Here is a 27791-nt window from a genome sequence, read left to right as displayed (position 1 = left end):
TACTCCACTGTTAGTTCTGCTGAAGAAACCCCAGAGACTCCCTTGCCCAAGTCCAGTCTCCAGTGCAGCCAGAATGTGGCCCTGGAGCTTGGGAGCCTCACCTCAGTCCCCACAGCCTCATCTCCACACTCTGCCTCCCGATCTTCCAGCCCCCACACAGGCCCCCGCCTAGACTCAACTTCAGCACCCGACCGCTTTTGCTGCAGCCGCTGCCATGGTGATGGGTCTCGCGAGAACTGCCGCTCGCTACCGCGCACTTCTCGCGCGATCGTGGAGGTGGGAAGTATCCCAGGCTGGGGGTGGGGTTCGCCGCACATCTCCTGTCGCCGTCGCGGCTTCCGGTGCTAGGTGGAGGGAAGGAAGGAGGGAGCCGGGGAGCGGGCCAGCGGACCAGCGTCGCCGCGGTCGGCTCGGGGAGAGGGAGGCAGCGGCCCGAGAGCCAGGCGGAACCTGCGGGGGCGGAGGTGGCGGTGGCAGCCGCGGCACCGGGAGCAGGAACAGGTTCGGAGCTGGAGAGGGAAGGCGGGTCCGGGCAGGGAAGAGGCTGGGTCAGGGTGGGAGCCGTGGAGCCCGAGGCCCCCTGCCGTGGTCCTGCCAGCACTGCCTGACGAGGTGCGGTGGACACTTCTCGCAGAGCTGGGGGCGGGGGCTTCCCAGCCCCACTCCTGCCCCCGCAGCTGAAGGACGCCGAGCTGGGGTGGGGGCGGGGGGCGCACGCAGATTTGTCCTCCGCCTCGCCCGAGGGGCGACCTGGGGCTGCAGAGGTGGAGTTTTAGAGGGTTGGGGTTGAGGGGAGCATGCTGGCCAGTGGGAGGTGATGCGGGGGCGGAGTCTTTTCCTTCTGTTGAAGGGCTATGAGGAATGCTGCCTTTTCTTCCCCCTCCTCTTCTCCCCGCCTGAGCTTTAGGGGGACCAAAGAAAAGCCTTGCTGTGGTTATTCTCCCTCACCCATCGTGAGGCATGGGGACTGGGGTTTAGCATCAGGGCCTGCTGGTGGAGCACCGCTGCGCACTGTTCTCAGGGAGGTTGCTCTCAGCTTTGGGATGTTGGGAAGGGCAGGTTGGGAAGAGGGCAGCAGGTGGGGAGAGGGTGGAGAGGAGGCTGGAGAAGGGGGAGGGGGGATCCGAGCTAGCTTGGAGGAGAGAGGTGGGGCCTTCCACCCCCAGGCGTAGCGGGGGCGGTCTCACTGGAGGAGGGAGCATCTTGTCACTGGCCCTGAGTTTGTGTCTTCCAATCCGCTTTCTTTCTCTAGGAAGTACCAGGATTCCCGGAACAGAAAATGAAACCATTGCTCACGCCAATCCTTTGAAGGAAGGGGGAGGTGGGGAGGTAAAGTTCCCTATTAAAACCGGCCACTTGATTAGTTAAGTGGTAACTCTCTTTTGGAGAGACTTGTTCCTTTTTGGGGTTCTATTTCTGCTGGTCTCTGGGTCAGGGGGAATGTGGTGGAGGAGTGTGTGGCCAGGAGTGAGAAGAAAATAGTGAGGTCATTAGGATGAGGAGAAAGGTAATGTAAAACCTGTCTCCGCTGCTGTTGGGTTGGGTCACCCATGGTCTGTGGCATGAAAGTTTTATTGGGAGGAGATCTGCTGCAGGAGTCTGATTGCTTGACTAGTTGCAACAGGATAGAATCTAGTCTCTGCATACCTCCATCTCTATCCTCAGTCAGGTAGATGGAGACTGGCTTTGCTGCCATTTTGTCTTCAGCCTGTTTTGGGGTAGTCTCCCCCTGTCTGGACAGGCAGTGGTCTTCTGCGTATGGGCCCTGAGTTTGAATAAATGGCTAAAGCTAATTTTAAGAAAGGCTCGATTGGCTTAGGTTCGTCTTTGCACTGTGTGAATCACCGACCTTGGATGCAGCTAGAAAAGGAAGGCTCCCGTGTGTCACCTGTTCAGTCTCCTGCGGTCTTGCTAGTTTTCCTTTGCTGCTCCCATCCCCCCCCCTTTTGAGACAGGTTTCTCTGGGTAGTCCCCTTGCTGGCCTCAAGACTCACAGCTGCCTGCCTCTGTCTCAGGAATGCTGAGGTTACAGTGTGAACCCCCACATCAAACTCTTACTTCCTTTTTTGAGACGTGCACATAGGCTAGGAGTGTGTAGACACAGGCAAGGTTTCTAGCTGTAGTTGAAGGAAAGAGGCCAGGTGTGGCGATGGAGACCTGTAATCTTGGCACTAGGAAAATGCAGCAGGAGGATGGAGGTGTCTGTCAGCCTGGGTTACATAGCAAGACTATGATCAGCAAAACAAAACGTGACATATTTGGAGATAGTCTTGTCAGGTCTTAAGGGTGACACTGTAGTGTGTTCATCGCTCCCTTTACAGTATTTATGATGAGAGAAAATGGGTTAAAGGACAGAGGCCATCTCTGTTGACTAGAAGGAGGAACTTCTTCAAAAGCAGGTTTGTTAAAGCCAAGGTAACTGAGAAAAAGTGACTCTGCTTCCTCCTATGACTTTGGAAATAGATACAAGATGCCTGAGAGTCAGAATGTACCATTGTGGTGAGAGGTGTTTTTAGAGACAGAATGATGCAGAAGTTAAAGGTGGTCTCTAGGATCACACAGTGGGTGGGAGTGGGTTATCTCCTCTCCAGCTCTTTTATTGTATGCAATTGGTAAAATTGCTTTTTCTCAGTTTCATCTCCCTGTGTGTAAAGAGGTAACGGTTGTGGTGAGGATTACATGAGATCAGAGTACTGAGTGTTGTGTGAGACCCGCACCAACACGTGTTACTGCTATTAATAACCCGCCATGGTGATAGCGATGACATGAACACTCAGGGCTGCCTCAAATGAGAGAAGGTTCACAAAAGAGCAGCTTGGTGCCTGTGAGGAGGGACAGTTGTTCAGGGACTCTATACAGTGTCTTACAAGTCATTACATTCTGTTTTTCAATATCAGCTTGTAGAGGGACAGTTGTTACAGTAACTATACAGTATCTTACAAGTGGTGACATTCCCTTTTTCAGTATCAACTTGTAGAGGCAGTTCTTGCTGCTTAAGCAGGAGGTGAGGCTGGATCAGGATGGGGCCCAGAACATTCATCATGATTGTATCATGTCTATGGGTGATTGTTAGAAAAGTCACTGTAGGCTTGGTGAGGTGTGAGGTGGTTCAGTGAGTTCCACTCTTGCTGTTAAGCTTGAAGACTTGAGTTTGATTCCCAGCTCCTACCTAGCCCCCATGGTGGAAGGAGAGAACTGATTCTTTGATTCTTTTCTTTTCTTTTTTTTTTTTTTTGGTTTTTCGAAACAGGGTTTCTCTGTAGCTTTAGAGCCTGTCCTGGAACGCACTCTGTAGACCAGGCTGGCCTTGAACTCAAAGAAATTTGCCCACCTCTTGCTGGGATTAAAGGCATGCACCACCACTGCCCAGCAGAGAACTGATTTTTTTAAATACATTTTTTATTGATATTTATTGAGCTCTACATTTTTCTCTGTTCCCCTCCTTGCCTCTCCCCTCCCCTCTTCAATCCTTCCCCAAGGTTCCCATGCTCCCAATTTACTCAGGAGATCTTGTCTTTTTCTACTTTCTACTTCCCATGTAGACTGTATCTATGTAAGTCTCTCTTAGTGTCCACATTGTTAAGTTCTCTGGGATTGTGGTTTGTAGGTTGGCTTTCTTTGCTTTATGTTTAAAAACCACCTATGAGTGAGTACATGTGATAATTGTCTTTCTGTGTATGGGTCACCTCTCTCAAAGTAATGTTTTCTAGCGTCATCCATTTTCCTGCAAAATTCAAGCTGTCGTTACTTTTTTCTGCTGTGTAGTACTCCATTGTGTAAATGTACATTTTTTTTAATCCATTCTTCGATTAAGGGGCATTTAGGTTGTTTCCAGGTTCTGGCTATGACAAACAGTGCTGCTCTGAATATAGTTGAGCACATGTTCTTGTGGCATGATTGAGCATCCTTTGGATATATACCCAAAAGTGGTATTATTGGGTCTTGAGGAAGGTTTTTTCCTAATTTTCTGAGAAATCGCCACACTGACATTCAAAGGGGTTGTACCAGCTTGCATTCCCACCAGCAATGCAGAAGTGTTCCTTTTTCCCCACAACCTCTCCAGCATAAGTTGTCATCAGTGTTTTTGATTTTGGCCATTCTTACAGGTGTAAGATGGAATCTCAGAGTTGCTTTGATTTGCATTTCTCTGATGACTAAGGATGTTCAACATTTCCTTAAGTGTCTTTGAGCCATTTTAGATTCCTCTGTTGAGAGCTGAGAAATGATTCTTACAGCTACTTTCTGGCCTCCAGACAAAAACGATGTACAAAGAATTTTTTTTTTAAAAAAGAACAAAAAAAAAGAAGTCTCTCGGCACTCTATAGCTGGATGTGATAAATAAGGCATAGATGTAATCCCAGCACTTGGGAGGCAAAGGTAGGTGGATCTCTGGGCATTTGAGGCCAGCTTAGTCTGCAGAGTGAGTTTCAGGACACCCAGGGCTCTTACACAGAGAAGCTTTGTCAGACAGGCAGTGGTGGCCTGTGCCTTTAATCCCAGCACTTGGGAGGCAGAGGTGGGAGGAACTCTTTGAGTTCAAGGCCAGCCTAGAGAAACAAACAAAAAAAAAAAAAAAGGAGGAAAATGGGTGGCCCCAGAGGAGTTGGCCCAATGGTTAGAACTGGCTTGTTGCTCCTTTGGAGGATTGGAGTTCAGTTCCCAGCACCCACATCAGGAACTCACAGCACCTGTAGCCTCAGTTCCAGGAGACCCAACAATCTCTTCTGGCCTCCTGGGCACTGCGCGCGCGTGCGCGCGCGCGCGCACGCACGCACGCACGCACGCACACACACACACACACACACACACACACACACAGTTTCATTCAAAAACAAAAGGGTGAGCTGGGCGATGGTGGTGCACGCCTTTAGTCCCAGCACTCGGGAGGCAGAGGCTGGTAGATCTCTGAGTTCGAGGCCAGCCTGGTCTACAAAGTGAATTTCAGGACAACCAGGACTGTTGGACAAAGAAACCCTGTCTCAAAAAACCAAAACAAGGGCTGGAGAGATGACTCAGAGGTTAAGAGCACTGGCTGTTCTTCTAGGGGTTCTGAGTTCAGTTCCCAGCAACCACATGGTGGCTCACAACCATCTGTAATGAGATCTGGTCTCCTCTTCTGGTGTGTGTGTGTGTGTGTGTGTGTGTGTATGAAACCAAACTATCAAAATGAAGGCTTCAGGGACCAGTGAGACAGACAGTAGAGTCTTATCCCTGTGGTTCTCAACCCATTGGGATATGAACGACCCTTTCGCAGCGATACCTACAACCATCAGAAAACACAGATATTTACACTGTAATTCATAGCAGTAGCAAAATTACAGTTTTGATGTATTATCGAAAATAAGGTTCAGGGTCCTTACAACATGAGGAGCTTTATTCAAGGGTCACAGCGTTAGGAAAATGAGAACCACTGTCTTAGCAGGTGAGGGCACCTGAAGCCTAGCCTGAAGGCCTGCGTTTGAGTCCTGGACCCATCTGGTGGAAAGAACCAGTGTTCAGAAGTTGTCTTTAACCTTCACGTGTGTGACATGGCGTGCACCTGCCCACATATGCCATGTGTACACTAAGTGACAGTGTACTCCTTTTTGTTAGGACTAGGGAGATGGTTCAGCACTTCCTTCCAGGCACCCACATTGGGCATTCTAACCCTCACCTCCAGCCCCGTGTGCACGTTTAACTTCTCTGGCCAGTGGTGGCCCTGCACACCTTTAATCCCAGCACTCAGGAGACCTCTAGAAACAGACTGCTCTACAGAGTTCCAGGACAGCCAGGGTTACACAGAAAAACCCTGTCTTTAAAAAAAAAAGTAAATCTTTGAATTTTTTAAAATTAATTTATTATTATCTTTTAATGGTGTTTTGCCTGTGTATTTGTCTGTGTGACGGTGTTGGATTCTGGAGTTACAGACAGTTGTGAGCTTGCTGAGAATTACACCAGGGTCCTCTGGAAGAGCAGTCTGTGCTCTAACCATTCAGCCATCTCTCCAGCCCCTTCTTTGAATATTTCTTTCTTTCCTTTTTTGGTTTTTAGAGGTAAGGTTTCTCAGTTGTGAATGTTTACATTTAAAATGAATTTAGGATGCAAGAGAGCTTTTGTTTGATGTTGAAAATTTTGTGGTTAGCTTTAACCAAGTAGTGGAAGATGTCTTTGAACTGATGGTCCTTCTGCCCCCACTGTCGTAGTCTTGGGATTGTGGGTATGGGTAACTACCCCTAGTTTATTCAGTGATTGTGATCGAACCCTTGACTTTGTGCACGCCAGGCAAGCACTCCATCAACTGAGGTATGTTCCGTTCCTGTAATTTGTTTTTTTTTTTTTAAATGAAGCATTCAGATTTCACCCTAAGTAGAAGTCTAATACATAAAATGTTTTATTGAGAAAAGTGGATGGTATGGTAATGGGGTGAGTGGGGACATATCCAGAACCTTTGTATGTGTGGTTTCTCTTCACAGGCAGCCTTTTTTTGTTTTGTTTTTCAAGACAGGTTTTTTCTGTAGCTTTGGAGCCTGTCCTGGAGCTTGCTCTGTAAACCAGGCTGACCTCGAACTCACAGAGATCTGCCTATCTCTTGACTCTTGAGTGCTGGGATTAAAGGCGTGCGCCACCACTGCCAGGCCCCTAGGCAGCTTTTTAAAGTTAAGTAGGACCTTTTCTTTTTTCCTTGGCTTTAAAAAAAAATATATATATATATATTATAATAATCGTATTATAATAATCATATTATTCATATGAGTGTTTTGCTTGCATGTCTGTATGTGCACTGTGTGTATGATGCCTGGTACCTGTGGTCAAACGAAGGTGTCAACATCCTTTTGGAACTGGAGTTATGGATGCTTCTGAGCCACCATGTGGATGCTGGGAGCCAAACTGCGTCCTCTGCAAGAACAATAAGTGCTCTTAACTGCTGACCCAACTCTCCAATTCCCTTTTTTAAAAAAATTTAGTTTGTGTGTGTGTGTGTGTGCACGCGCGCGCGCGCGTGCAAGTCAGATAACGTGTCTTTTGTCTCCTTCCTCCATGTGGATCTTGGGTATTGAACTCAGGTTTTCAGATTTGATAGTAAGTGCTTTTGCCTGATGAGTCATTTGTATCCACACCCTTTTTAGAGAGGGTTGTCTGCAATCCAGACTGCTCTCAATTTGTTAGGCAGACCACAGTGGCCTGATTCTGCCTCCCGTGTGCTATGATTACAGATAGATACCATGCATGGTGTCTGGGCAGCCTCTTGGTCTCTTCCAAGGAGCACTAGGGATCTGAGAACATGGAAACCACATCTCAGTTTGTCACATCAGGAGGAGGACTGGGGGCCACAAGTGGATTACTTTCTGTCCTGATACTACAAATGTTTTGTCATCCACAGTGGGACCATTTCAGAAAGTGTGTCAGTCAGTAGCTCTAGGTCAGCCCTAGTGCTTTGTGCTAGGACAGGAAGCCTGTGGCATAGCCGCTGCTGACAGGGTTCCTAGTGCAGGAATTCCTAGCCTTTTTTCCTGTTAGGGCATGCACAGATGATTCTAGAGCAGCACCTAGAAACCTGAGCTGATGGGAGGCACTGCAAGTCCTGCCTTGGCGCCCATTGGCCTTGTAATCGGTGTCTCCAGCTGACCTGGAATGCATCAGAGGCACTCTGCAAAGTGAAACAGGCAAGTGTGAATAAACCACATTTTTCTGTTTCTTTAGGAAGAAAAGACTCATTATAGTATGTCAGTGTTCGACTGCATGCGTGTCTGTGTCCCATCTGCCTGTAGTGCATGGGCAGAAGAAGGCGTCATGATCTGGTACTAGAGCTAACACGTGATTGTGAGCCTCCATGTGGGTGCAGGGGATTGGACCTGTGTCCTCTGGAAGATCAGCCAGTGCTCTCAACCACTGAGCCATCATCCCCTTAGGTACTGCTGTAACTGGCCTTGTCCAGATTGTGGCTTCTGTTTGCCCGGTTCACTGTGAACTCCAGCTTGCCCTGTATTGAAGTCAGATTGACTTTATTTTTTTTTTAAAGATTTATTTATTATGTATACAACATTCTGCCTCCATGTATGCCTGCATGCCAGAAGAGGGCGCCATATCTCATTACAGATGGTTGTGAGCCACCATGTGGTTGCTGGGAACTGAACTCAGAACCTCTGGAAGAGCAGCCAGTGCTCTTAACCACTGAGCCATCTCTCCAGCCCCAGATTGACTTTATTAAGGTGTTGCACTAACTGTGCAAAGTTACTGTTACCTTTCAGTGATTTTTTTTCGTAATGAGGAAAGCATAGTGTTGGCTCTCCACGGCTGGAGATAGGAGCAGTCGTAGGGTACCTGGACTTGGGCAGTTGTAAACTGTACAGATTGTAAGAAATAAAGCAAGGGGCTGATGCAATGGCTTAGCATTGAGAACATTTAACTGCTCTTCTAGAGGATTCAGATTTGGTTCCCAGCATCGCCATGACAACTCTCAACCGTCTGTACCAAGGAATCTAACTCCCGTCCTTGTACCTGGTTTCTTGCAGGTACCAGGCATGCTCATGTTGCACACAGTACAGGCAAACAGCATACACATAAAATAAGGCAAGTGCCGCCATAACCAGCTGTTTAAAGTTTTTTAAATAATAACCCCCTCCCCCCAAAAAACCCTAAAAGAATGGGGCAGGCTGAAAGTTTAGACAGGACAGTGCCCCAGAATGTTGGGGAATACAGGTGCTTTTCATCTGGTCTTATTTTTTCTGACGAGATCATTGCTTTGGGGAGCGGGGTCTGCCTGCTTCTGACTCCTGAGTGTTAGGATCACACTCGGACCTTGGCCACACATACTTCCATACTGAGTCTTCACTTATTTACAGGTTGAATTTGGGAAAAACTTCCCCAGGAGTATGAGCCTCTCTCAGACATGGTGGTGGGGTCCCTTCTAGTTTGTTGTGGCCTCTGTTTTATCTTTTTTCCAACTCTGGCCTGAACACAGGGCACAGTTTGAGATCGGATGTTTTGACTTACACCAGGGTCATTATTGATAGTCTCTACAATAGGTACTTTTATTTACCTAAAGTCTTTTTTTTTTTTTTTTGGTTTTTCGAGACAGGGTTTCTCTGTGGTTTTGGAGCCTGTCCTGGAACTAGCTCTTGTAGACCAGGCTGGTCTCGAACTCACAGAGATCCGCCTGCCTCTGCCTCCCAAGTGCTGGGATTAAAGGCGTGCGCCACCACCGCCCGGCTCGTAAAGTCTTTTTTTTTTTTAATTTATTTATTATGTATACATATTCTGTCTGCGTGTATGCCTGCAGGCCAGAAGAGGGCACCAGACCTCATTACAGATGGTTGTAAGCCACCACGTGGTTGCTGGGAATTGAACTCAGGACCTTTGGAAGAGCAGGCAATGCTCTTAACCACTGAGCCATCTCTCCAGCCTAAATTAAGACCTAAAGTCTTAATTTGACCTTTCTCTAGGCTTTAACCTTTTTTGGGGGCAGGGTTATTAATGCTGGGTCTCAAACCTAGGACTTTATGTATCCTTTTTATATGTGTATGTTTTTTTTCAAGATAGGGTTTCTCTGTAGCTGTAGTGCCTGTCCTGAAACTAGCTTTCTTATAGATCAGGCTGGCCTTGAACTCACAGAGACCCACCTGCCTGCCTCTGCCTTCCAAGTGCTGGGATTAAAGGTGTACACCACCACCGCCTGACTGTGTATCCTTTTTAAAAAGTTTACTATTGTGAGTTCGAGACCAGCCTGGTCTACAAGAGCTAGTTCCAGGACAGGCTCCAAAACCACAGAGAAACCCTGTCTCAAAAAACCAAAAATAAATAAATAAATAAAAAAATAAAAAGTTTACTATTGCGGGCGGTGGGGTCGTCATGACGCACACCTTTAATCCCAGCACTCAGAGGCAGAGGCAGGTAGGTGGATCTCTGAGTTGAGCCAGCCTGGTCTATAGAGCTAGTTCCAAGACAGGATACAAAGCTACAGAGAAACCCTGTCTCGTAAAACAAAAACAAAAAAACAGTTTTACTTATGTGTCTGTGTGGGTCTTTGTGAGTATAGAGCACATGTGTGAAGATGTCCAAAGAAGCTGTAAGAGGCTGGAGCAGGTGTTGCAGGTAGGTGTGAGCTAATTGACACGGGTGCTGGGAACTGTCTGAGCCATCTCTTCATGTATGCTAAAGCAAGCGATCTCCCATTAGCACTCCAGCTCTCCCCTGTTGGTATGGACCTTCCTCATCGTGCCCGATGTCTGGTTTCTTGATTTATCCTACTGATGTGTCCGCTTGTCCTTCCGGACTGCTGGTTCTGCCTGTTACAAGTCTGTGTGTGTGCTTGTTTTTATCAATGAAGCAGAGTTGAGATCTAATAAAGATTTTAATGTAGGGTTAAGCGCAAGGGCTGAGGCACTCAGTAGAAAGTAAGACACAGGTCAGTATGGGGCTTGGGCTTCTCAGAGAAGAGTTCCTTGTGTTTTATTTTTTGAGACAGGGTCTCTCTCACACGAAGCCAGGCTGGTTTCAGCTCATAATGGTGTCACCACACCCAACTAGAATTTTTTCTTTGAGAGGGAGGGTCTCATGTATCCCATGTTTATGAAAGCAATAAAAATGATTAAAATAAGCCGGATATAAAAGGCAGCTACTACCTCCACGAGGTAGAGTAGTAAAGTTACACATACAGAAAGTATTTCATCTTACGCTGCTGGTTTATCATGAAGGAAACTCAAGGCAGGAGCTGATACAGAGGTTGTGGAGGAGGGTGCTTACCTCCGAGACACCTGCCCAGAGGTGGCGCTGCCCACAGTGGACTCGGACCTCTCACTCCAGTCATCAGTACAGCGGCCTGCAGAGCTGTCTGCAGGATGGCGGCATTTTGTCCCTTGAGTTTCCCTCTTGAGAGATGAAGATAGCTTGTGTCAGCTGACAGACTCACCAGGCTTGACAACCTGAGTCTGAGCCGTGGGACCCATATGGAAAGAACTACTTGTTAGAAATTGTCCTCTGGCCTCCACATGCCCCACAGTGTACACACACCCCAAAAGGACCGCCGTTGCATGGCAGCGTGGAGAGAAGAGGCTTCTTCCTACACTGCTGGAGTTAGAAGCCAGGGCCTCGTGCGTACAACATGCAAGTGCTGTATCCCCAGCCTGTGAGCAGGGCTTTGTTTAGTTTTTGTGTAGGTTTTTCTTCAAGACAGGGTTTCTCTGTGCAGCCCTGGCTGTCCTCCTGGAACTCAATTTGTAGAGTAGGCTGGCCTTGAACTCACAGAGATCCACCTGCTCTGCTTCCTAAGTGCTGGGGTTAAAGGTGTGCGCCACCACCGCCCGGCCTTGAACAGGGATACTTGTTTAACGAGTACCATTTCACTTGGGAGGATTGAGGAAGCCCTGGAGGTGGAGAATGGTGACAGTGGCACAACCGTGTCAGTGTACTTAAAGCCATTGAACCGTATACTTGGAAACAAACTGGGAAGTTTTAGTTATAAGTTTTAAAAGAAGTATAAGGCTAGAACCCATTTGTTTCTTTTTTTTAAATAATTAATTTATATTTATTTTGTATGAATTGCTGTGAAGGTGTGAGATCCCTGGAACTGGAGTTAAAGACAGTTGTAAACTGCCACGTGGTTGCTGGGAATTGAACCCAGGTCCTCTGGAAGAGCAGCGAGTGCTCTTAACCACTGAGCCATCTCTCCAGTCCCTGTTCCTTTTTTTTTTTTAAGAGCTGCAATTTTTAAAATTTGTTATGTGTACAATATTCTGTCTGTGTGTATGTCTGCAGGCCGGAAGAGGGCACCAGACCTCATTACAGATGGTTGTGAGCCACCGTGTGGTTGCTGGGAATTGAACTCAGGACCTTTGGAAGAGCAGGCAATGCTCTTAACCTCTGAGCCATCTCTCCAGCCCCTGTTCCCTTTTAAAAAAAAAAAAGTTTATTTACATTTCAGCTTCAGTTTCCCCTCCCTCCTCTCCTCCCAGTCCCCTCCCCCCAACTTTTCTTCCGTTTAATCCATTGGCTAGTCATTAAAGGACCTATTCTTCCACTTTTCTGCTCTATCTAGTTTGTTTTTATTATTTTTATTTGGGTGGATGGCTGTTGTGAGTTGTAAGGTAGTGTCTTCTTGTAGCCTCAACTGACCTGTACATTGTTGAGATAGTGTCTCCCTGTGGCCTATGCCGGCCTGTTCATTGTTTTTTTGTTTTGTTTTGTTTTTGTTTTTGTTTTTTCGAAACAGGGTTTCTCTGTGGTTTTGGAGCCTGTCCTGGAACTAGCTCTTGTAGACCAGGCTGGTCTCGAACTCACAGAGATCCGCCTGCCTCTGCCTCCCAAGTGCTGGGATTAAAGGCGTGCGCCACCACCGCCCGGCCTGTTCATTGTTGAGATAATGTCTGCCTGTAGCCTACGCCGGCCTGTACACTGTGATCCTTATGTATCTTAGCCTCTCAACAACTAGAGCTCTTAATGTGTGTCCTTTAAGATTATTTTTATGTGTATAAGTGTTGGGACTGCGTGTTGTATGTACCCATGAAGGTCAGAATGAGGTATCTTATCCCTTGGAACTACAGACAGATGTGAACCAAGCCACTATGTGAGTTCTGGGAACTGAACTCTGGTCCTCTGCAAAAGCCACAAGTTTTCTTTAACAGTTGAGTCTGACCATTAAGAGTTTGGAGTTGTGTTTTATGTGAAACAGGGTCTCACTATATAGTCTGGCTCATAACCTTTCAGTTGTGTTCTAGCCTCCCAATTAACCTTTTAAATTTTAAAAATTACATTTATTTTTCAGGTGGTGGTGGTGCACTCAGGAGGCTGAGGCAGGTAGATCTCTTTGAGTTCAGTGCAAGTTTCAGAATAGCTAGAGCTACACAGAAAAACCCTGTCTTGAGTCCTCCCCCCACCAAATTGTGTTTATCTGTGTGCGTGGTAGACGGCAGACGTCACGGTACACATGTCAAGGTCAGAGGACAGTCACAAGGAACCTGGGGGCTAAGCCCAGGTTGTCATATTTATTGGCAAGTGTGTTGACCTGCTGGGACATCTTTCTCTCCCCCCCCGCCCATTCCTTTATGCATGGGAGTGTGACGTGTGTGTGTGTGTGTGTGTGTGTGTGTGTGTGTGTGTGTGTGTGTGTGTGTGTGTAGGCTGAAGGACAACTGTGGGTACCCTTAAGAATGACTTGCATCTTTTTTGAAACAGTCTCTTTGGCCTGGAGTTCACCAGTTAGGCTTTGCTGGCTGAGCAGGTGAATCAAGAGTCTTCCTTGTCTCTGCCTTCCTAGCTTTGGGGTTGCAAGTGTGTACCACCATAGCTGGCCATTTCACGTGGATTCTGGGGCTCCAACTTGGGTCCTGTGCATTCAAAGCAAGTGCTTCAGTGACTGAGCCATTCCTTAGCATGGAATTTCTTAGTTTTCTCTTGGAGACGGTCTCTAGTCCAGGCTGTCCTTAAACTCTTGGCAATTCTCCTGCCCCAGCCTCTGGAGTGCTGAGATTACAGGTGTGAGCTGCCACCCCGGTTTAGCATCTCATCCTTGTATATCAGCTGAAGACTGGACAAGAGAACACTTGTGTTCTTTTTAAAGATTGAAGAAAGCATTCTTAGATGCTCCCGGGAACTTCCCCCGCATCTTACCGAGGTCATTCTTTCCTTAGAGCTGAGGAAGAGCCATCTTTGCTGAAATACATTTCATATTCTTTGTCTCCACAGTTTTACAGAGTGGGGTTTGACTAGAAAGGGGGAAGAGTGGCTCTGGAAGAGGCAGCCATCTTGGTTCCTTTATGCTTCAGGTGCTGTTTGTGTAGGTGGTTTCCAAGGTCCCAGACCACTCCTGTCTATTGAACTTCATAATTTTGTACATCAAAAGGGCTGGAGAGATGGCTTAGTGGTCAGAGCACAAAGGGCTCTTGCAGAGGACGCAGGCAGGTCCCCAGCACTTCTGTCAGATGACTGCAGTAGCTTAGCTTGTAGCTCCAGCCTAATAGCCACCACACCTCACTCCCATGAACATCCTCACACCCATAGAAGTGTAATTGGGCTGGAGAGGTGGCTCAGCTGCTAAGAGCACTGGCTGCTCTTTGAGAGGTCCTGAATTCAATTTCCAGCAACCATATGGTGACTCACAACCGTCTGTACTGGGATCTGAAGCACTCATACCTAAAAAATACATAAATAAAAATTTTAAAAATGTATAATTAAATTTTTAAAGAAATCTGTATTAAATTTTAAAGCAAACATCTTTATCCTCACTAGACCTATTCCTCTTTTTTTTTCTGCCTGAAGAATTGCCACTGAGTTCCCAAGTCATGTTTGGCTTTTCTGCTTTTCCTGCTTACATTTAATCAGTCAGTGAACCTGTGAGTTTACATTTTTTTGAGACAGGATCTCAATGTGGCCTTGACTATCTTGGAACTTGCTATGTAGAGTAGTCTGACTTTAAAATCATAGAGATCCTCCTGCCTCTGCCTCCCAAGTACTGGGATTAAAGCTGTGTAACATTAGTGCCCAGTGAATTCTGTCATAATGGTGTTTCAAGTCCATCTCATCTTCTGTTGCTACCTCTTGTTACCAAGAACCTAGTTTTACTTATTTTTCATGTATATTTTGCCTGCATCTTTGTAAGTGTACCATGTGTGTGCCTCTGAAAGCCAGAAGAGGGCATCGGATCCCCGGGAACTGGAGCTAGGACAGTTGTGAGCTACTGCATGGGTGCTGGGAACCCTAACTACTTCCAACCCTGGTTAAGAATTTTGATTTCTTGGGCTGGAGAGATGGCTCAGAGGTTAAGAGCACTAGCTGTATTCCAGAGGTCCTGAGTTCAATTCCCAGCAACCATATGGTAGGTAGCTCACAACCATCCATAATGAGACCTGCTTCCCTTTTCTGGCCTGCAGGCATACATGCAGCAGAATATTGTATACATAATAAATAAATATTTAAAAGAATTTTGACTTCTCATTTGTATTGTTGTACTTGTCACTTTTTTTTGCTTTCAGTTTTGCGCTCTTTTAATTTATTTGTGAATCTGCTATTAGAATGGTCTTTGATCATGCTACCCTGCCTATACTACAGCTTTTAAGGTCCTTCAGGATCTGTCCCCACCTCATCTCTCCACGACCATCCCTTGTCACTTCCATTTGTTCAGTAAAGTATGTGATCTGTGACTCAGATCTCTATGCCTTTGCACATAGGTTTCCTCATATCCATTCCCACTTGACTACCTGGTGCCTACTGCTTCTCTTTCCTTAGAGAGTTGTGCAGGTGTAACCTGAGATTTGTGTCTGGGAATTACCCCTTACCGCTTTGTCTTTTTCATGGGCTGACAGTGTACTTGCTGTATAGCCAAGGATGAACTTAAACTTCTAGTTTTCTGCCTCCATCCTTAGAGTGCCAGGACTATAGTTGTGTGCCATTACATCCTTGGTTTGCAGTCCTGGAATTGAATGAACTCTTTCTGCAGGGTAGGCAAGCTCTCCACAACTGACCATCCTTAGTCCCCTCATCCCTGTTCTGTGGACTTTTTAATCACTGATAACAGACAAAAGAAGTGATTTCTTGACTTTGAAAATCTTACGCATTACTAAGATATCAATCGGATCTTGTGTTCTAACTTAAGTGTTCTTATGACAAAACTTAAAATTTACAGATGTCTTCAGGCATGGTGGTACATACTTTAACCCCAGCACTTGAGAGGCAGAGACAGGAGGATTTATGTGAGTTCAAGGCCAGACAATTCTATATATCAAAATCAAAAAGATATACTTAAAAATACATTACAGCTTCGCAGACCAACTATTCTGGAGACCAATGCAGGCTTACCGTGCCCTAAACTATTGGTCTTTTGGTTATCAGTGTTTCAGATAGCATTTCTATTAGCGATACCTCACTTTGAAAATTACCTGGGAACATAGTTGGTCTTACCTTGCCTGGCAGCAGAGGGTTTGAAAAGCTATTCTGCTTTCCTTTGGACCCATCTGAAGCCTGTCCCCTCTGATAGGATACATGCTTGGTCCAGCATTGGACTCAAATGGGAGGAGTGTATGTGGCCGGCTGGGCTGTGACCATCAGAATGCCCTTAAGGGTCGAGACAGGCGTGTTTTCTGCAGAATACACAAGCCAAGGTGGCCGTGTAGCCAGCTCTAGCAACAGCTGTCTTTGCTGGGAGTGGAGGAGTAGGAATGGATGTCTTCAGGTGAGCATGTGCTCAAATGAGCCTTCAGTCAGTCCTCCTGCTTGACTGAACTCCTGGAGGGCTCCACTTTGTGCCAGACCACAGTTTGGGGCCTCTTGTTATTTTTACCCCCAATTAACAAAATTTTCCGAATTTAAACGAGAATATTGAGATACTCTGTTAAGAGGTATTACTACTAGCCATTATTTAAGTCTCTTGTTCTCTGTTTTCAACAGTCCATGGAACCCTGACCATTTCGCCCTATCCACACAGGGTACCATCTGTGTGAAAGGGAGTAACTTGGGTAAATAGGAGGACAGTTCAGGCTTTGTCTCTCCTTGCCTATCCCTCCCTTTTCTTCTCTCTTCCTCCTCTTCACTTCTTTCCCCCCTCCTCTTGAGACAGAGTCTCATACTCTGGGCTGGCCTCCAACCCATCTCTTAGCTGAGGATGACCTTGAGTTGATCATCTCCCAGGCCTGCTCTTCCACGAATGGTTTTATGAAGTACTAGGGATCAAACTGAAGGTTTCAAACGTGTATGCTGGGAAAAACGCTCTTCCAGCTGAAATCCATGGCCTGCTTACTTACTGTTTTCCTAGGAATGCATTCTGGTGCAGGGAATTGTATGGGATTAGAGAGATGGCTTGGCCCTTAAAAAGGCTAAGGTTTACAACCATTGAGATAGTAATTGTTTGTATGGCCAGGAATTTGTGTTCTTGGCACACTGCTAGAAGCTGCTGTCACTGTCCTGGTGACACATACTATTTCCTAGTGCAAAAACAGAGGGGTAGAGAAAGTCAAAGAAGCCAGGTCTCCTTTGGAATGCTAAACCAAGCTCCCAATTACACTAAAGGGAGTCATAAACCCTGATTGCTCTGGGAACGTTCTTAGTAGCTGTCAAATATTTAATAAGATCTTCATCAGCTTCGTTTACATATTAATGGAAAGGGGAAATTTCACCAGTTTTGCTCTAGTCTTTGATATTTCGAGACAGGGTTAAACAGGGTTTCCCTGTTTAACAGTCCTAGCTCTTGTAGACCAGGCTGGCCTCGAACTCAGAGATCCACCTCCCTCTGCCTCCTGAGTGCTGGGATTAAAGGCGTGCGTCACCAGGGCCCAGCCTTTCGCTTTGTTTCTTCAAGATAGGGTTTGTATTGGTAGCCCTGGAACTCACCTGTAGACCAGGCTAGCCTCAGACTCAGAGGTGTGCCTGCACTAGAAATAAAAATGTGCGTACAGACCGGAGAGGTGGTCTTTAAGAGCACAAGTTGCTCTTGCAGAGGACCAGGGTTTGGTTCTCATCGCCCACATGGTGACTTAACCATCAGTAACTCCAGTTCCAGAGGATCTGGCTTACCAGGCATGCACGTGGTGCACATCCATGCATGCAGGCAAAACCCGCTAGAACTCGCTTAGCTCAGACTGGCATCAAACCTGATAGGTAGCTGTGGGTGACCTTGAACTTCTGATCTTTTTGCCTCAGCCTTTCTTTAAAATGTGCGTTGTTGTTTTGCATGCATGTATGCATGTATGTGTGAAAAGTGTCAGATCTTAGTGTGGGTGCTGGGAATTGAACCCCAATTTTCTAGAATAGTCATTTCCTGCCACTTCCGAGTCTGTTAGGATCACAAGTGTATACCACCATTCCAAGCTTGACAGCACATTTGATTAACCATCAGTATATAGATACCAATCCTACTGGACGGAAGAAATGATATGGGGATATCTCTAGTTGAGGCTCAAGTCAGTATGTATAATGGAGCATTCATAGTGATCTAGACAAGGGAGTGGAGACAGGCCTCAAGTAAATAAAGGATATAGGTCGTGCAGTGGAGATTGCATTTTAATTAGGGAGACAGTTATGTGCCAGTTTATAAGAAAGCAAGCTTCACACGGTAGTACACACTGCATGAGAAGCTCACGGCTTTCGGGGACCTTCCAAGGGCATACTGTGGTATAGACGCAGGTGTCACAGCTGCTGTTTTTCCAGCCGTCCTGCGTCAGCCTTACAGTGCTCAGACTAGAGGCACATGTCTCCATGGTCAGCTCTGAATGGTAACCAGCATGCCAGTTGAGCAGAGAAGCAGAACAAAGGTTCTGAGCAAGGTACTGGCTGCTGATTTTCCCTTCCAGCTATGATTCTCACTGTCATTTAATCAGTGCTAGTCTGGTCATGAAGGACAGTGGGAAATGTATGACATACGTTTAAGATTTCAGCCAGAGCCTAATAACGAACCTTCAAAAAATATCACCTTCATCCCAGACATGGAGGTTTTCTTTGTCATGGTACCAGAAGTCCATCTGCCTGCTGTTGCCATGGTTGTCATGTCCTGGTCTTAGCAGCTGGACAGTGTCCCTGTCATCGCCTGCCCCTTCCTGCTCTCACCTAGGAATGCACAAAAAGCCCTAGACCTGACTGGATGAGTTGGCGCAAGAAGGGTGGCAAGGCTGGCTATGGTCATCATGGCTGAGGTTGAGCCAAGCCTTGTCTCTAGGATATGAGCTTCCTGGGTCAGAGGCAGGACTTATCTGGGGAACCTCCTGGCTCGTTAGTGGGTGTGTGGGGATGTCTGAAGATGAAGCCCTCTGTTGCATTCATTGTTTCTTTTTTATTTTTGGACAGTCTAGTACTTTAGTCTCCAGATTGCAATCTGACTTCTGTGCACTGGTCTGGATTTGGCTACAGACGAGTAGGGAAAACAACAACAAAACAAGCTGCAGTTTCCAGGCTTGCATGCTTTCCTTGTGAGAGGGGCTCTTGGCCTTGCACTCTGTCTTGACCTGTTCCTTTTCCTTCCGAGTTTGGGGTGTATGTGTCCCTGGTTTCCAGACTCTAGAGAATGCCAGCAGCTGGCTATGGTGATTGCTGAATAAGCTGCCACTGATACATGCCTTCTGAGACACAGAGAACCGTCTGGCATGGGTGGCTCTGAACCCCCAATTCAAATTGTTTCAGAGTTGTGTTTTTAAGTGGTAGGGCACACCTATAATCCTAGCATTTGGGAGGTAGAGACAAGAGGATCAGAAGTTTATCTTAGGGAACTAACGCATACATTTTAAGGTGGCTGGAGAAATGATTCAGTGGTAAAGATACTTGTTCTTGCAGAAGACTTTGGGTTCGTTCAGTTCTCAGCACTCACAGCAGCTTACAACTGATCATTTCTTTTTAGAGATTCTTTGCATGTTTTATATTTGTGAGTGCTCTGTGTGCATGTATGCTTGCAGGTCAGAAGATGGGCATTGGATCCCATTATAGATGGATGTGAGCCACAGTGTGGTTCTTGAGAATTGAACTCAGGATCTCTGGAAGAGCAGCCAGTGCTCTTAACCATCTGTCTAGCTCCTATCCCAACTGTTCATGACTCCAGTGAAATCTGATGCCTTCTGTGGGCACAAGGATGCACATGGTGCAGACATATATGCAAGCAAATACTCATGCCTAAAATAGAATAAATATAAAAATAATAAAACTTTTTTTTTAAAGTATTTGTGTGAGGGTTGGTTTGAGAGGTGGTCTTGCCGTTAAACTGGCTTGGAACTTAAGATTCTTCTGATTACACTTCCTGACTGAGGAAATTATAGGTGTGAGCTAGCATGTGTCTCAGGTGCACGTCTCTGTGGCGGTCCTGTGACTGGAAAGGGGATGAATGCATAGGTGCATGAGTTCTGTCGATAGCAGTAGCTGGAATGGGCGTGTTGGTGTCTTACATCTTTAGCTGTGGTTCTTCTGCTCTCCTTGTTCTTAGCAGGCGTGTGTTAGGTGTCTGCTGTATACCATGTGTGAACGTTCAGTTTGCTGAGCTGGGGGTGAGATTGATAGAAACCTTAGGAGTTAACTGTTGAATTGCACCAGGCATTGTTGTACGTTTTAGGACACAAGGCTGCAGGGCTTCTGGGTTTACTAAAAGGGAGCTTGAAGCAATCAAAGGTTCTGAGCAGAAGAACCACATGACCTTAATTGGCTTCTAAGAGCACTCTGGCTGTTTTGTGGAGAACAGGCTAAGGGGTTAGGGAAGATGCAGGAATGAGATATCACCTCATTGCAGGTGACCTTGTGGCACAGCTCTCCTTGGTGGGCTGCAGAGCAGTGCAGAGCTTCCCCACATGCCCAGCTCAGTATGCAGTTGTGTGGACAGGGCACATTGCAGCAGCTCAGAGTAGAAGAGATAGGTTCTTCCATTGCAGTCGTTCTTGCTGATTTCCTTCCTCGTCTACGTTAGTGTGGAAGGAAATCGAATTACAGTTGCAGGCAGGGAAGGAACTGCTCTTGACTAGAGCAGAGTGTAAGTAAACCTTGGGAACCTAGCAAGCCTGAGCCTCGGCAGGAGTCACAGAGAGCCACTCCTCATTCCACTCTCTTCCGCCCTCTTCAGAAGTCTGGGTAAGGTCGGTGGAGGGAGAGGCACAGATGGGTTTGTGGTGCTTTGGGTGAACATCAGAACTGAAATTACTTTAGAAATCACCAGGTAGAACGGTCTCTATTTTTAGGTTCAGATCTGTAAAGATGAAGTAAGCAACCTCCCTAGAGTCCCTGCTGTAGGTTACTGGTGTAGCAAGGGCCCTGCGTGTCTCCTGCTTTGTCTCTGCTCTCAGAAGTTCAGTCTGTGTGAGTTGCCTTGGTATTCGTTGTCCCTACCTGGTGCTCGACCAGCAGTGAATGAACTCCAGCTGTGACTTGGCGATGTCTGTGAATCTCAAGTCCTTAGAAGCAAATGGTGGTAAGGCGTTTCTATTTCCTTCATCTAGGATCAAGCTCTCCATACCGAGAACCAGGCTAAAACCAGACCACCACTGTCCCTCTCTGGGTCTCACTGACCTCAGAAAGCAGCTCCTGTAACCATGGGTAATATCTTTGGGAACCTCCTGAAGAGCCTGATTGGGAAGAAGGAGATGCGCATCCTAATGGTGGGCCTGGACGCTGCCGGGAAGACCACCATCCTGTACAAGCTGAAGCTGGGGGAGATTGTCACCACCATCCCCACCATCGGTAAGGGCTGAGGGAAGGCTGGAGGCCTGCTCAGGGATCTCCCCAGGCAAGTCCACACACCTCATGGGCTTCAGAGAGAGAGAGAGAGTCTGTTTAACTTACTGGCAGGTGCTGGAGCTGCCGTTTGCCCACCTGCCCTGGCCCTCCCTGATGCGGGAACTTCCGCAGCCTGGCACTCAACTGTTGCCCTCAGGCATTAGAGTTGGTTTGTTCTCTGTGATGTTTGGAAAGCAGGTGAAGGGCTTTGATGTTCCTGCCAGAGGCCTGGAATTGCTTTGGTTTAGATCTTCAGTGGCGATCTTGGTTAAGACCTGCCTGCTCAGAGAACATTTGCTACAAACATGGGGCTGTGGTCAATATCCTGAGGTTTGGGGCTCCAGCACTGTAGCTCATGTCTCATTCTTTTCTCCGCCTCTCAGCCCCACAGCTTAGCTTAGATACATTTTAGTGATAAAAGGACAGAATAGAGTTGTGAAGGTTGACTTATATTGCCCAGGCAGCAGTGACCCTTCTCATCAGACATCATTGTTTTTGATTTCTTAGATTTTCCTTCGTGTGTGTGTGTGTGTGTGTGTGTAACATATATACTTATTTCTATGTGTGTGTTTAGGTTTTGCCTGTATGTATGTATGCACCATATACGTGCATGCCTAGTGTCCATGACACATAAAAGAGGGAATCAGATCCCCTGGAACCGGAGTTTGGGATGGTTGTGAGCAGTACTCTGGGTACTAGGAATTGAGCTCTAGCCTTCTTTAAGAACAGGTGCTTTTAACCACTGAGCCATCTTCCAGCTCCTTTAGATTTTCTTTTAGGCTACCTAGGTCAAGGATTACCAGGTCCTAGGACCTTACACTTTCTTTTGTTGGTGTCTTGTCCAAAGCTGAGAAGAAAGAAGTGGAAGGAAACTCACTGGGTGGTCACTACTTATAAGTCTGGGGTTGGAGGCCGGTGGCTATTGACATTTTCTCTCCCAAAGGGTTTAATGTGGAAACAGTGGAATATAAGAATATCAGCTTCACAGTATGGGACGTAGGTGGCCAGGACAAGATTCGGCCTCTCTGGAGACACTACTTCCAGAACACCCAAGGTATGGCAGACAAACTTCCTGGGGTTGGCATTGCTTTGCTGGGTTTGTGCAGTGTTGTGGGTAGCCAGCCCTTGCCCTGGATGCAGCTCCTGGAAGTGGAGAAAGGGGAACGTGTTTGGTGGGTGTGGTGATGGGGAAGGAGACATTTGTTACCTCTGTGTGTTCCGTGCTCTCTCTGCTTCTCTAGGCTTGATATTTGTGGTTGACAGCAATGATCGGGAACGCGTAAACGAGGCCCGAGAGGAGCTGATGAGGATGCTGGCAGAGGATGAGCTCCGGGATGCTGTGCTCCTTGTGTTTGCAAACAAACAGGTGAGCTGTCTCCTTTTTCCTAATTTGGGAGAGAGCGACCTGACTATAGGAATTGTGGAGCCTTGGGGTTCATTGTACAGAAAGGCCCGTGACTGCTGATGTCAATTTGGTAATGTGGGAAATACAAGCAGTTGCCCTTCCCTTGTCCATCAGCCCAGGTGTATTCAGCAGCATGTAATGTGGTAGATAATAGATAAGTCCCTTGAGGGTTTTTATCTTCCCTGCCGTGCACTGTAGTGGACTTAACTTTGGCCTCCTGAATCACACGTTTATCACCCTCCTCATGGAATAGCTGTCTACTTCACTGGGTCTGGAGTTCTGGGACTGTGAGGCCTGGAGTAGTTCCTTCAGCTCTTGAGATGAAGAAGGTGGCCACGTATGTGCCTTTGTTAAATGGGTTCTCTGGAAAACTTGGCAAGATTCTAAGGTGTCTTGTGTGTGTCTCCCTTGCACCGCAGGATTTGCCGAATGCTATGAATGCTGCTGAAATCACAGACAAGCTGGGGCTGCATTCTCTGCGTCACCGCAATTGGTACATCCAGGCCACCTGTGCTACCAGCGGGGACGGGCTCTATGAAGGATTGGACTGGCTGGCCAATCAGCTCAAAAACAAGAAGTGAGAGCCAGGCAGCCCTCTCTGACCGCCCCACCCACTCCTGACACGTACCCGTTGTCTCTACTCCTGTCTCCCCCTTCCTTCCTCTTGAAAGTGTGGCCAAGGTCCTGGGTATCATGTCTACATGCCCAGCAAGAGCCTTGCCTCCTGTGCCTCCCTTCCTCCTTCCCTGTCCACTGACATGGTCGGTCCCCAACTGCTGTCCTGATGATGAATCATTCCAATTTACTGGATTTAAAACAAATGAGGCTGTTATGGTTTCATGGGGTGGTCTCCCTGTTGGGTTTCAGGAGAAAGAGTGGGGTGTTCTCTATGTTTGCTGTTTGGCACTGGTTGCTGTGCTCTTGGCCTCTGAGCCCCTTCCCTGTCTCCCTGGCCACTCTCCTCCCTGTCTTCCTTTCCTTCTACCCCCTTTCCTGTTCTACATGGAAATTGCACGGGCCTCTCTGTGTGTGCGTGCATGTGTGCGCCTGTATATACATGTATAGAGAGATATATATGTCGGGGTTGGGGGGGAGGGAGTGGAGTGCAGCTCAGGGCTTGCAGCCAGGACACTGCCCAGTGGAGCCTGTCATCTGCCCCTTCTGTGTTGGTGAGATAAAGGGGAGATGTGGGTGGGTCCATTGCTTTCCTCTCTGCAGGTGGTGTTCCTGGATGTTAGACAGATGGCGGACTCTACAACCGTCTTCCTTATATTTTTTTCTCCACCCTTGTGAGCGCAGGAAATGGCATTTATCTCTAGATGACTGTTCCTAAGGAGATGCCATGCTACGCTGCCTCGTTGGTAGGGAGGAGAGAGGAACCCACTCACTTTGATCAGTCCAGAGTGTTCTATTGGTCCTCCTCCGTCATAAGAGCTCAGAGGGAGATGGGTTAGTGGGGCCTGCATGCTGAGGGGTGGAGTGTAGTCTGTTTACCATCTTGTTCTTGTTACTAGGAAAAGGTAAGACATGGGACAGTCCTGCTCCTTCCTCAGGCTTCTGATCTTTGGGGCTGGGGCTCCATCTGTCCTTTGTCAGATTTTCTCACCTAGTCAGCTGACATGCTGAGGACTGACCAGGTGGGATAACAAGGGGCTGTGGAGTAGGGGTGACATAGCAGACCTCATATCAGCCCCTCTGCTCCAGTCTCTTTCTAGTGCAGGACCAGCTAGAAGATGAGTTTCTGCTCTTGGCAGGCCTCAGACTCTCCTTGTCTGCCCTGTCCACCTCCTTCCTGGCGGCTTTCCTCAACCTTCACACACTTCCCTGAATAGGTTCGGGGAGTTGGAGTGGAGGAGACAGGACCCTATGTGACTGGTGCTGGGACAGTGACCTGCAGGGACCTCCCTGCGTCAGTCTTTGGTTGTTCAGATGCTGCTGCTGCAGGTCTGTAAGAGGGCACTTATTCCTGAGGCTCTGACCTGGGTCCTGATGGAGTCATTGCAGTGAAGCTGTGGCTGCTCTGTGGGCTCCTGTGTGTGCTGGCTGCGCCCTGAGCTCCAAACCAGCTGCCCATCAGCTCTCTGCTGAGGTCAGGACCCCGGACCTTCTCCAGGAGGGCAGTTGTGAGCACCCCTCCGGCCAGGTCTCCTGCTGGCTTTGTCTTCAGCAGGCAGATGGGTTCCCCAGCTTAGTCCCGCTGAACTGTGAGACGTCCAGGGGTGTCCCTCAGTGCACTTAGTACTGTTAATAAACCCCAGATGCTACGTGGGTGTGTACTCTAGACCGTGTGCGTGTGTTTGTGTGTGTGTGTGTGGTGTTTGATGTGTACATGGGGGGGGGGCTGGGGGTTCTGTTTCATTTTAAAGTGGGTTCATTACTGTCACTCGACACTACCCTCCACACTTTCTTGTCTGTTTCTTGATTTTTCCCACCTTGGTTGCCGCTCTGTGACCTCTGCTTTGCTTCACCGTTCATTCACCGTTGCTGCTGCCTGTTTGTTTTTCTTTTCCTTGATTTCGTCTTCTACTTGATTTTCTACTCTTTGTGATTGGTGAGGACTTTGCCTCCTTCTGTGCCACGCCCTCTGGCCTTCCCTGCTTAGATGCTAGTTCCAAGTAGGTTTTGTACATTGCTTGGTCCACTCCTCCACCCCCTACCCCAGCATCTGTTTTTCTCAGCCTCCTGGGACCAACCTGAGGCTGAGCAGGCTGAAGCAGCCTATGATGTTGCCTTGGTGCTGCTCCAGATATGTCCAGCAGGGGGCAGTAACATCTTGTAACATCTCTGGCTCCAGGGGGAAGTAGAGGCTTTCTACATTCCCATTCACCTGACATCTTTGGGGGTGGGGTTCCATTCCATTTCTGTAAACTCCCTCTCCTGCTTTTCTCAAGTTGGTTTAATTTTTGATCTTCCAGCTTTCTTCCTGGGGATTCCCCTTCCCTCCACCTCCAGCGTTTGTGGTGTTACAGTGGTATCTACAGTTCGAAAGTGGGTTTTTCTTTTTCCTTTCTCTGGAATGTAGACTGTGTATGGTTAACAACTCACCTTCTCTATCCTTGCTCAAAAATGTGGGCTAATGCAATGGCTGTGACCCTGGTTGGAAATTAAACTTGTCTCATGCAGCTCTGGAGGAGCCCTTCATGCTGTGTAGCAGCCACGCGGCAGCGGGGACATCTGTTTCCGTCCCCTTCCACACTGTTCTCTCTCTGCGGAGGTGGGAGGACGTGCTTCAGTGGGTGGAGAATAAGTCACGGAGGAACTTAGGTTTATTGGAAACACTGATTGTGAGTCCTTCTTCCCGTCACACCCAGAAGGAAATGCAGTGAGTCAGGCAGCAGAGCGTGAGCTGGGACCGATAGCCTTGTGAAGTGCACGCTCCTGAGTGGGCTGTGTCACCACCTGTTGACAGACCGCAGGGCAGCGTCTCTCAGCCTGTGGCGGTCGAGTGATCCTTTCACAGGGGCCGAGTATCTGATACCCTGCTTAAATATTTATATCATGATTCATTACAGTTATGAAGTAGCAACAAAAATAATTTTTATGGTTGGGGGTCACCACAACTTGAGGGACTGTATTAAAGGACCGTGGCTTTAGGAGGGGTGAGAAGCATTGCTTTAGAGACTAAAGCAATTGAAGGGCCCTGAACATGGAGGGCCCCTTATTCTTCTAAGTTACTCTTTCCAGCCCTGAAGATTAGGTGACTAGTCTGATTATGGCCACCCCGTGCTTAGACTGGCTTCTTATCACCCATCTAGACCTGGATTTGGGAAGTGAGTAAGCACAGGGCAAACATCTGGGCGGTGTAAACATGGTCTGTTTCTTAGTGCAGCGGCACTGCACAGCTGTGCCTGGGGTGTGTGGTTTCCCATCCCCAGTGCTGAGCTCATCCAGAAACCCCACAGATGTCCTGAGGGAAGCACCTTTCCCGTGAAGCTTACCCTCCCTTCCTTCCACTTCTCTTTCCCTCCGCTGCTGTCACTGGCCAACTCCACACAGAACAGGGACGGTGAGCAGGGGTGCCCCTCCCTCTTGCTCCTTGCTTCAGTACTGACTTTGAGTCCCACATACTATGAAGTTCTAAATGTATACTCAGTTTCTTCTCCATTTCTCTACTTGCTAGTTTTCCTTCCAGCCTTTCTCTTGTTGCTGAGTCATCACCCTCAAGCATCAGTGCTTTTGCCTGTGTCTCTGGCTTCCCAACCACCGAGCTACACAGCCCTTCACCAGCCCTGTGTCTCTAAGCATTGCTTACTTTCCTTCCTCCAGGCTCCCTCAGCTCGTAAGTTAGGAACATCTTTCTCAAGTGCTTGTTTATTTATTAATAAATAGATCACTTTCTGAACTGCATTTTCTTTTCCTTTTTTATTTTGGTTTTTGAGACAGGGTTTCTCTGTCTCAAACCTTGGCTTTCCTGGAAACTTACTCTGTAGGTCAGACTGGCCTAAAACTCACAGAGAGCCACCTGTCTCTGTCTCCTGAGTGCTGGGATTAAAATCATGGTCACCACAGTGTGGCTTGCTGACTTCATATTTGTAACCCTCCTCCTGCCTTTGTCCCCCAACGGCTGGATTCCCGGCGTGTGCCTGTGAGCCTAGCCTCAGCGTTAATTTTTCATAGGACAGTAATAGTAGAAGCTGGGTGTGGGAGTGCTTGCCTGTAGTCCCAGCACGCAGAAAGCAGAGGGAGGAGGATCTCTGAAAGTTTGAGGCCAGCCTGGTCTATGTTTGTCTTGTCCCCCCTCTCCTCCCTCAAAAAAGTAAACACTAAAAAGCAGTTCAGTTGAACGACATACTTGGTGATACCAGAAAAACTTGGAGAAGCGGGTTCTTTCCTGTCCCGTAATCACTCAGACTCCAGGGAGGTAGAGGAGCCCTCTTGCCCTTGCCCAACCTATCAGCTCTGAGGGGATACAGGGTGAGGGGAGGGACCCTCAGGGCAGATAGTCTCCCATGGCTTGTATGTTCATAATCTGGCAAAGGATCCAGACCCAGGTGATACTACTTCAGAACCATCTGGGTAAGGCAGCTTCCAAAATGAATTTGGAGGAATGGGCTTAGACCAGCCTGGGCGGGGTGAAAGGCAGAGCTGTCCCCTTCACAGGGATGTGTTTCTTATCTTTGTGGTGTAGTGCCTGAAGTTTGTGGGGGCTGCTGCATCTACCTCCAGTTCAAGCACACACGTTCAGTTAGAGAGTGAGCAGAAATGTATTCCTTTCTCTGTGTTACGGTGTTTGTTTAAGATG

General features: G+C 47.6%; 1 protein-coding gene across 2 annotated transcripts; it reads left to right on the top strand.

The window, feature by feature from the left end:
• Positions 1-297: 297 nt before the first annotated feature.
• Arf3 (ARF GTPase 3) lies at positions 298-26896 on the top strand. 2 transcript variants are annotated; one of them, XM_075960564.1, is made up of 6 exons: positions 298-501; positions 1253-1329; positions 20868-21108; positions 22088-22198; positions 22386-22510; positions 22969-26896. In XM_075960564.1, exons 3-6 carry the CDS (start codon positions 20961-20963, stop codon positions 23128-23130), a joined length of 546 nt encoding a protein of 181 aa, XP_075816679.1. In that variant the 5' UTR covers positions 298-501; positions 1253-1329; positions 20868-20960; the 3' UTR covers positions 23131-26896. The 2 variants fall into 2 exon arrangements, with proteins under 2 accessions (XP_075816679.1, XP_075816678.1); XM_075960563.1 differs by lacking the exon at positions 1253-1329 and having other exon boundaries at positions 299-501.
• The last annotated feature ends 895 nt before the right edge of the window (positions 26897-27791 follow it).

Source organism: Microtus pennsylvanicus, chromosome 2, assembly GCF_037038515.1.
Source record: "Microtus pennsylvanicus isolate mMicPen1 chromosome 2, mMicPen1.hap1, whole genome shotgun sequence".
NCBI lineage: Eukaryota > Metazoa > Chordata > Mammalia > Rodentia > Cricetidae > Microtus > Microtus pennsylvanicus.
The sequence above is the reverse complement of the archived record's forward strand: the minus strand, read 5'-3'. Positions and strand labels throughout refer to the sequence as shown.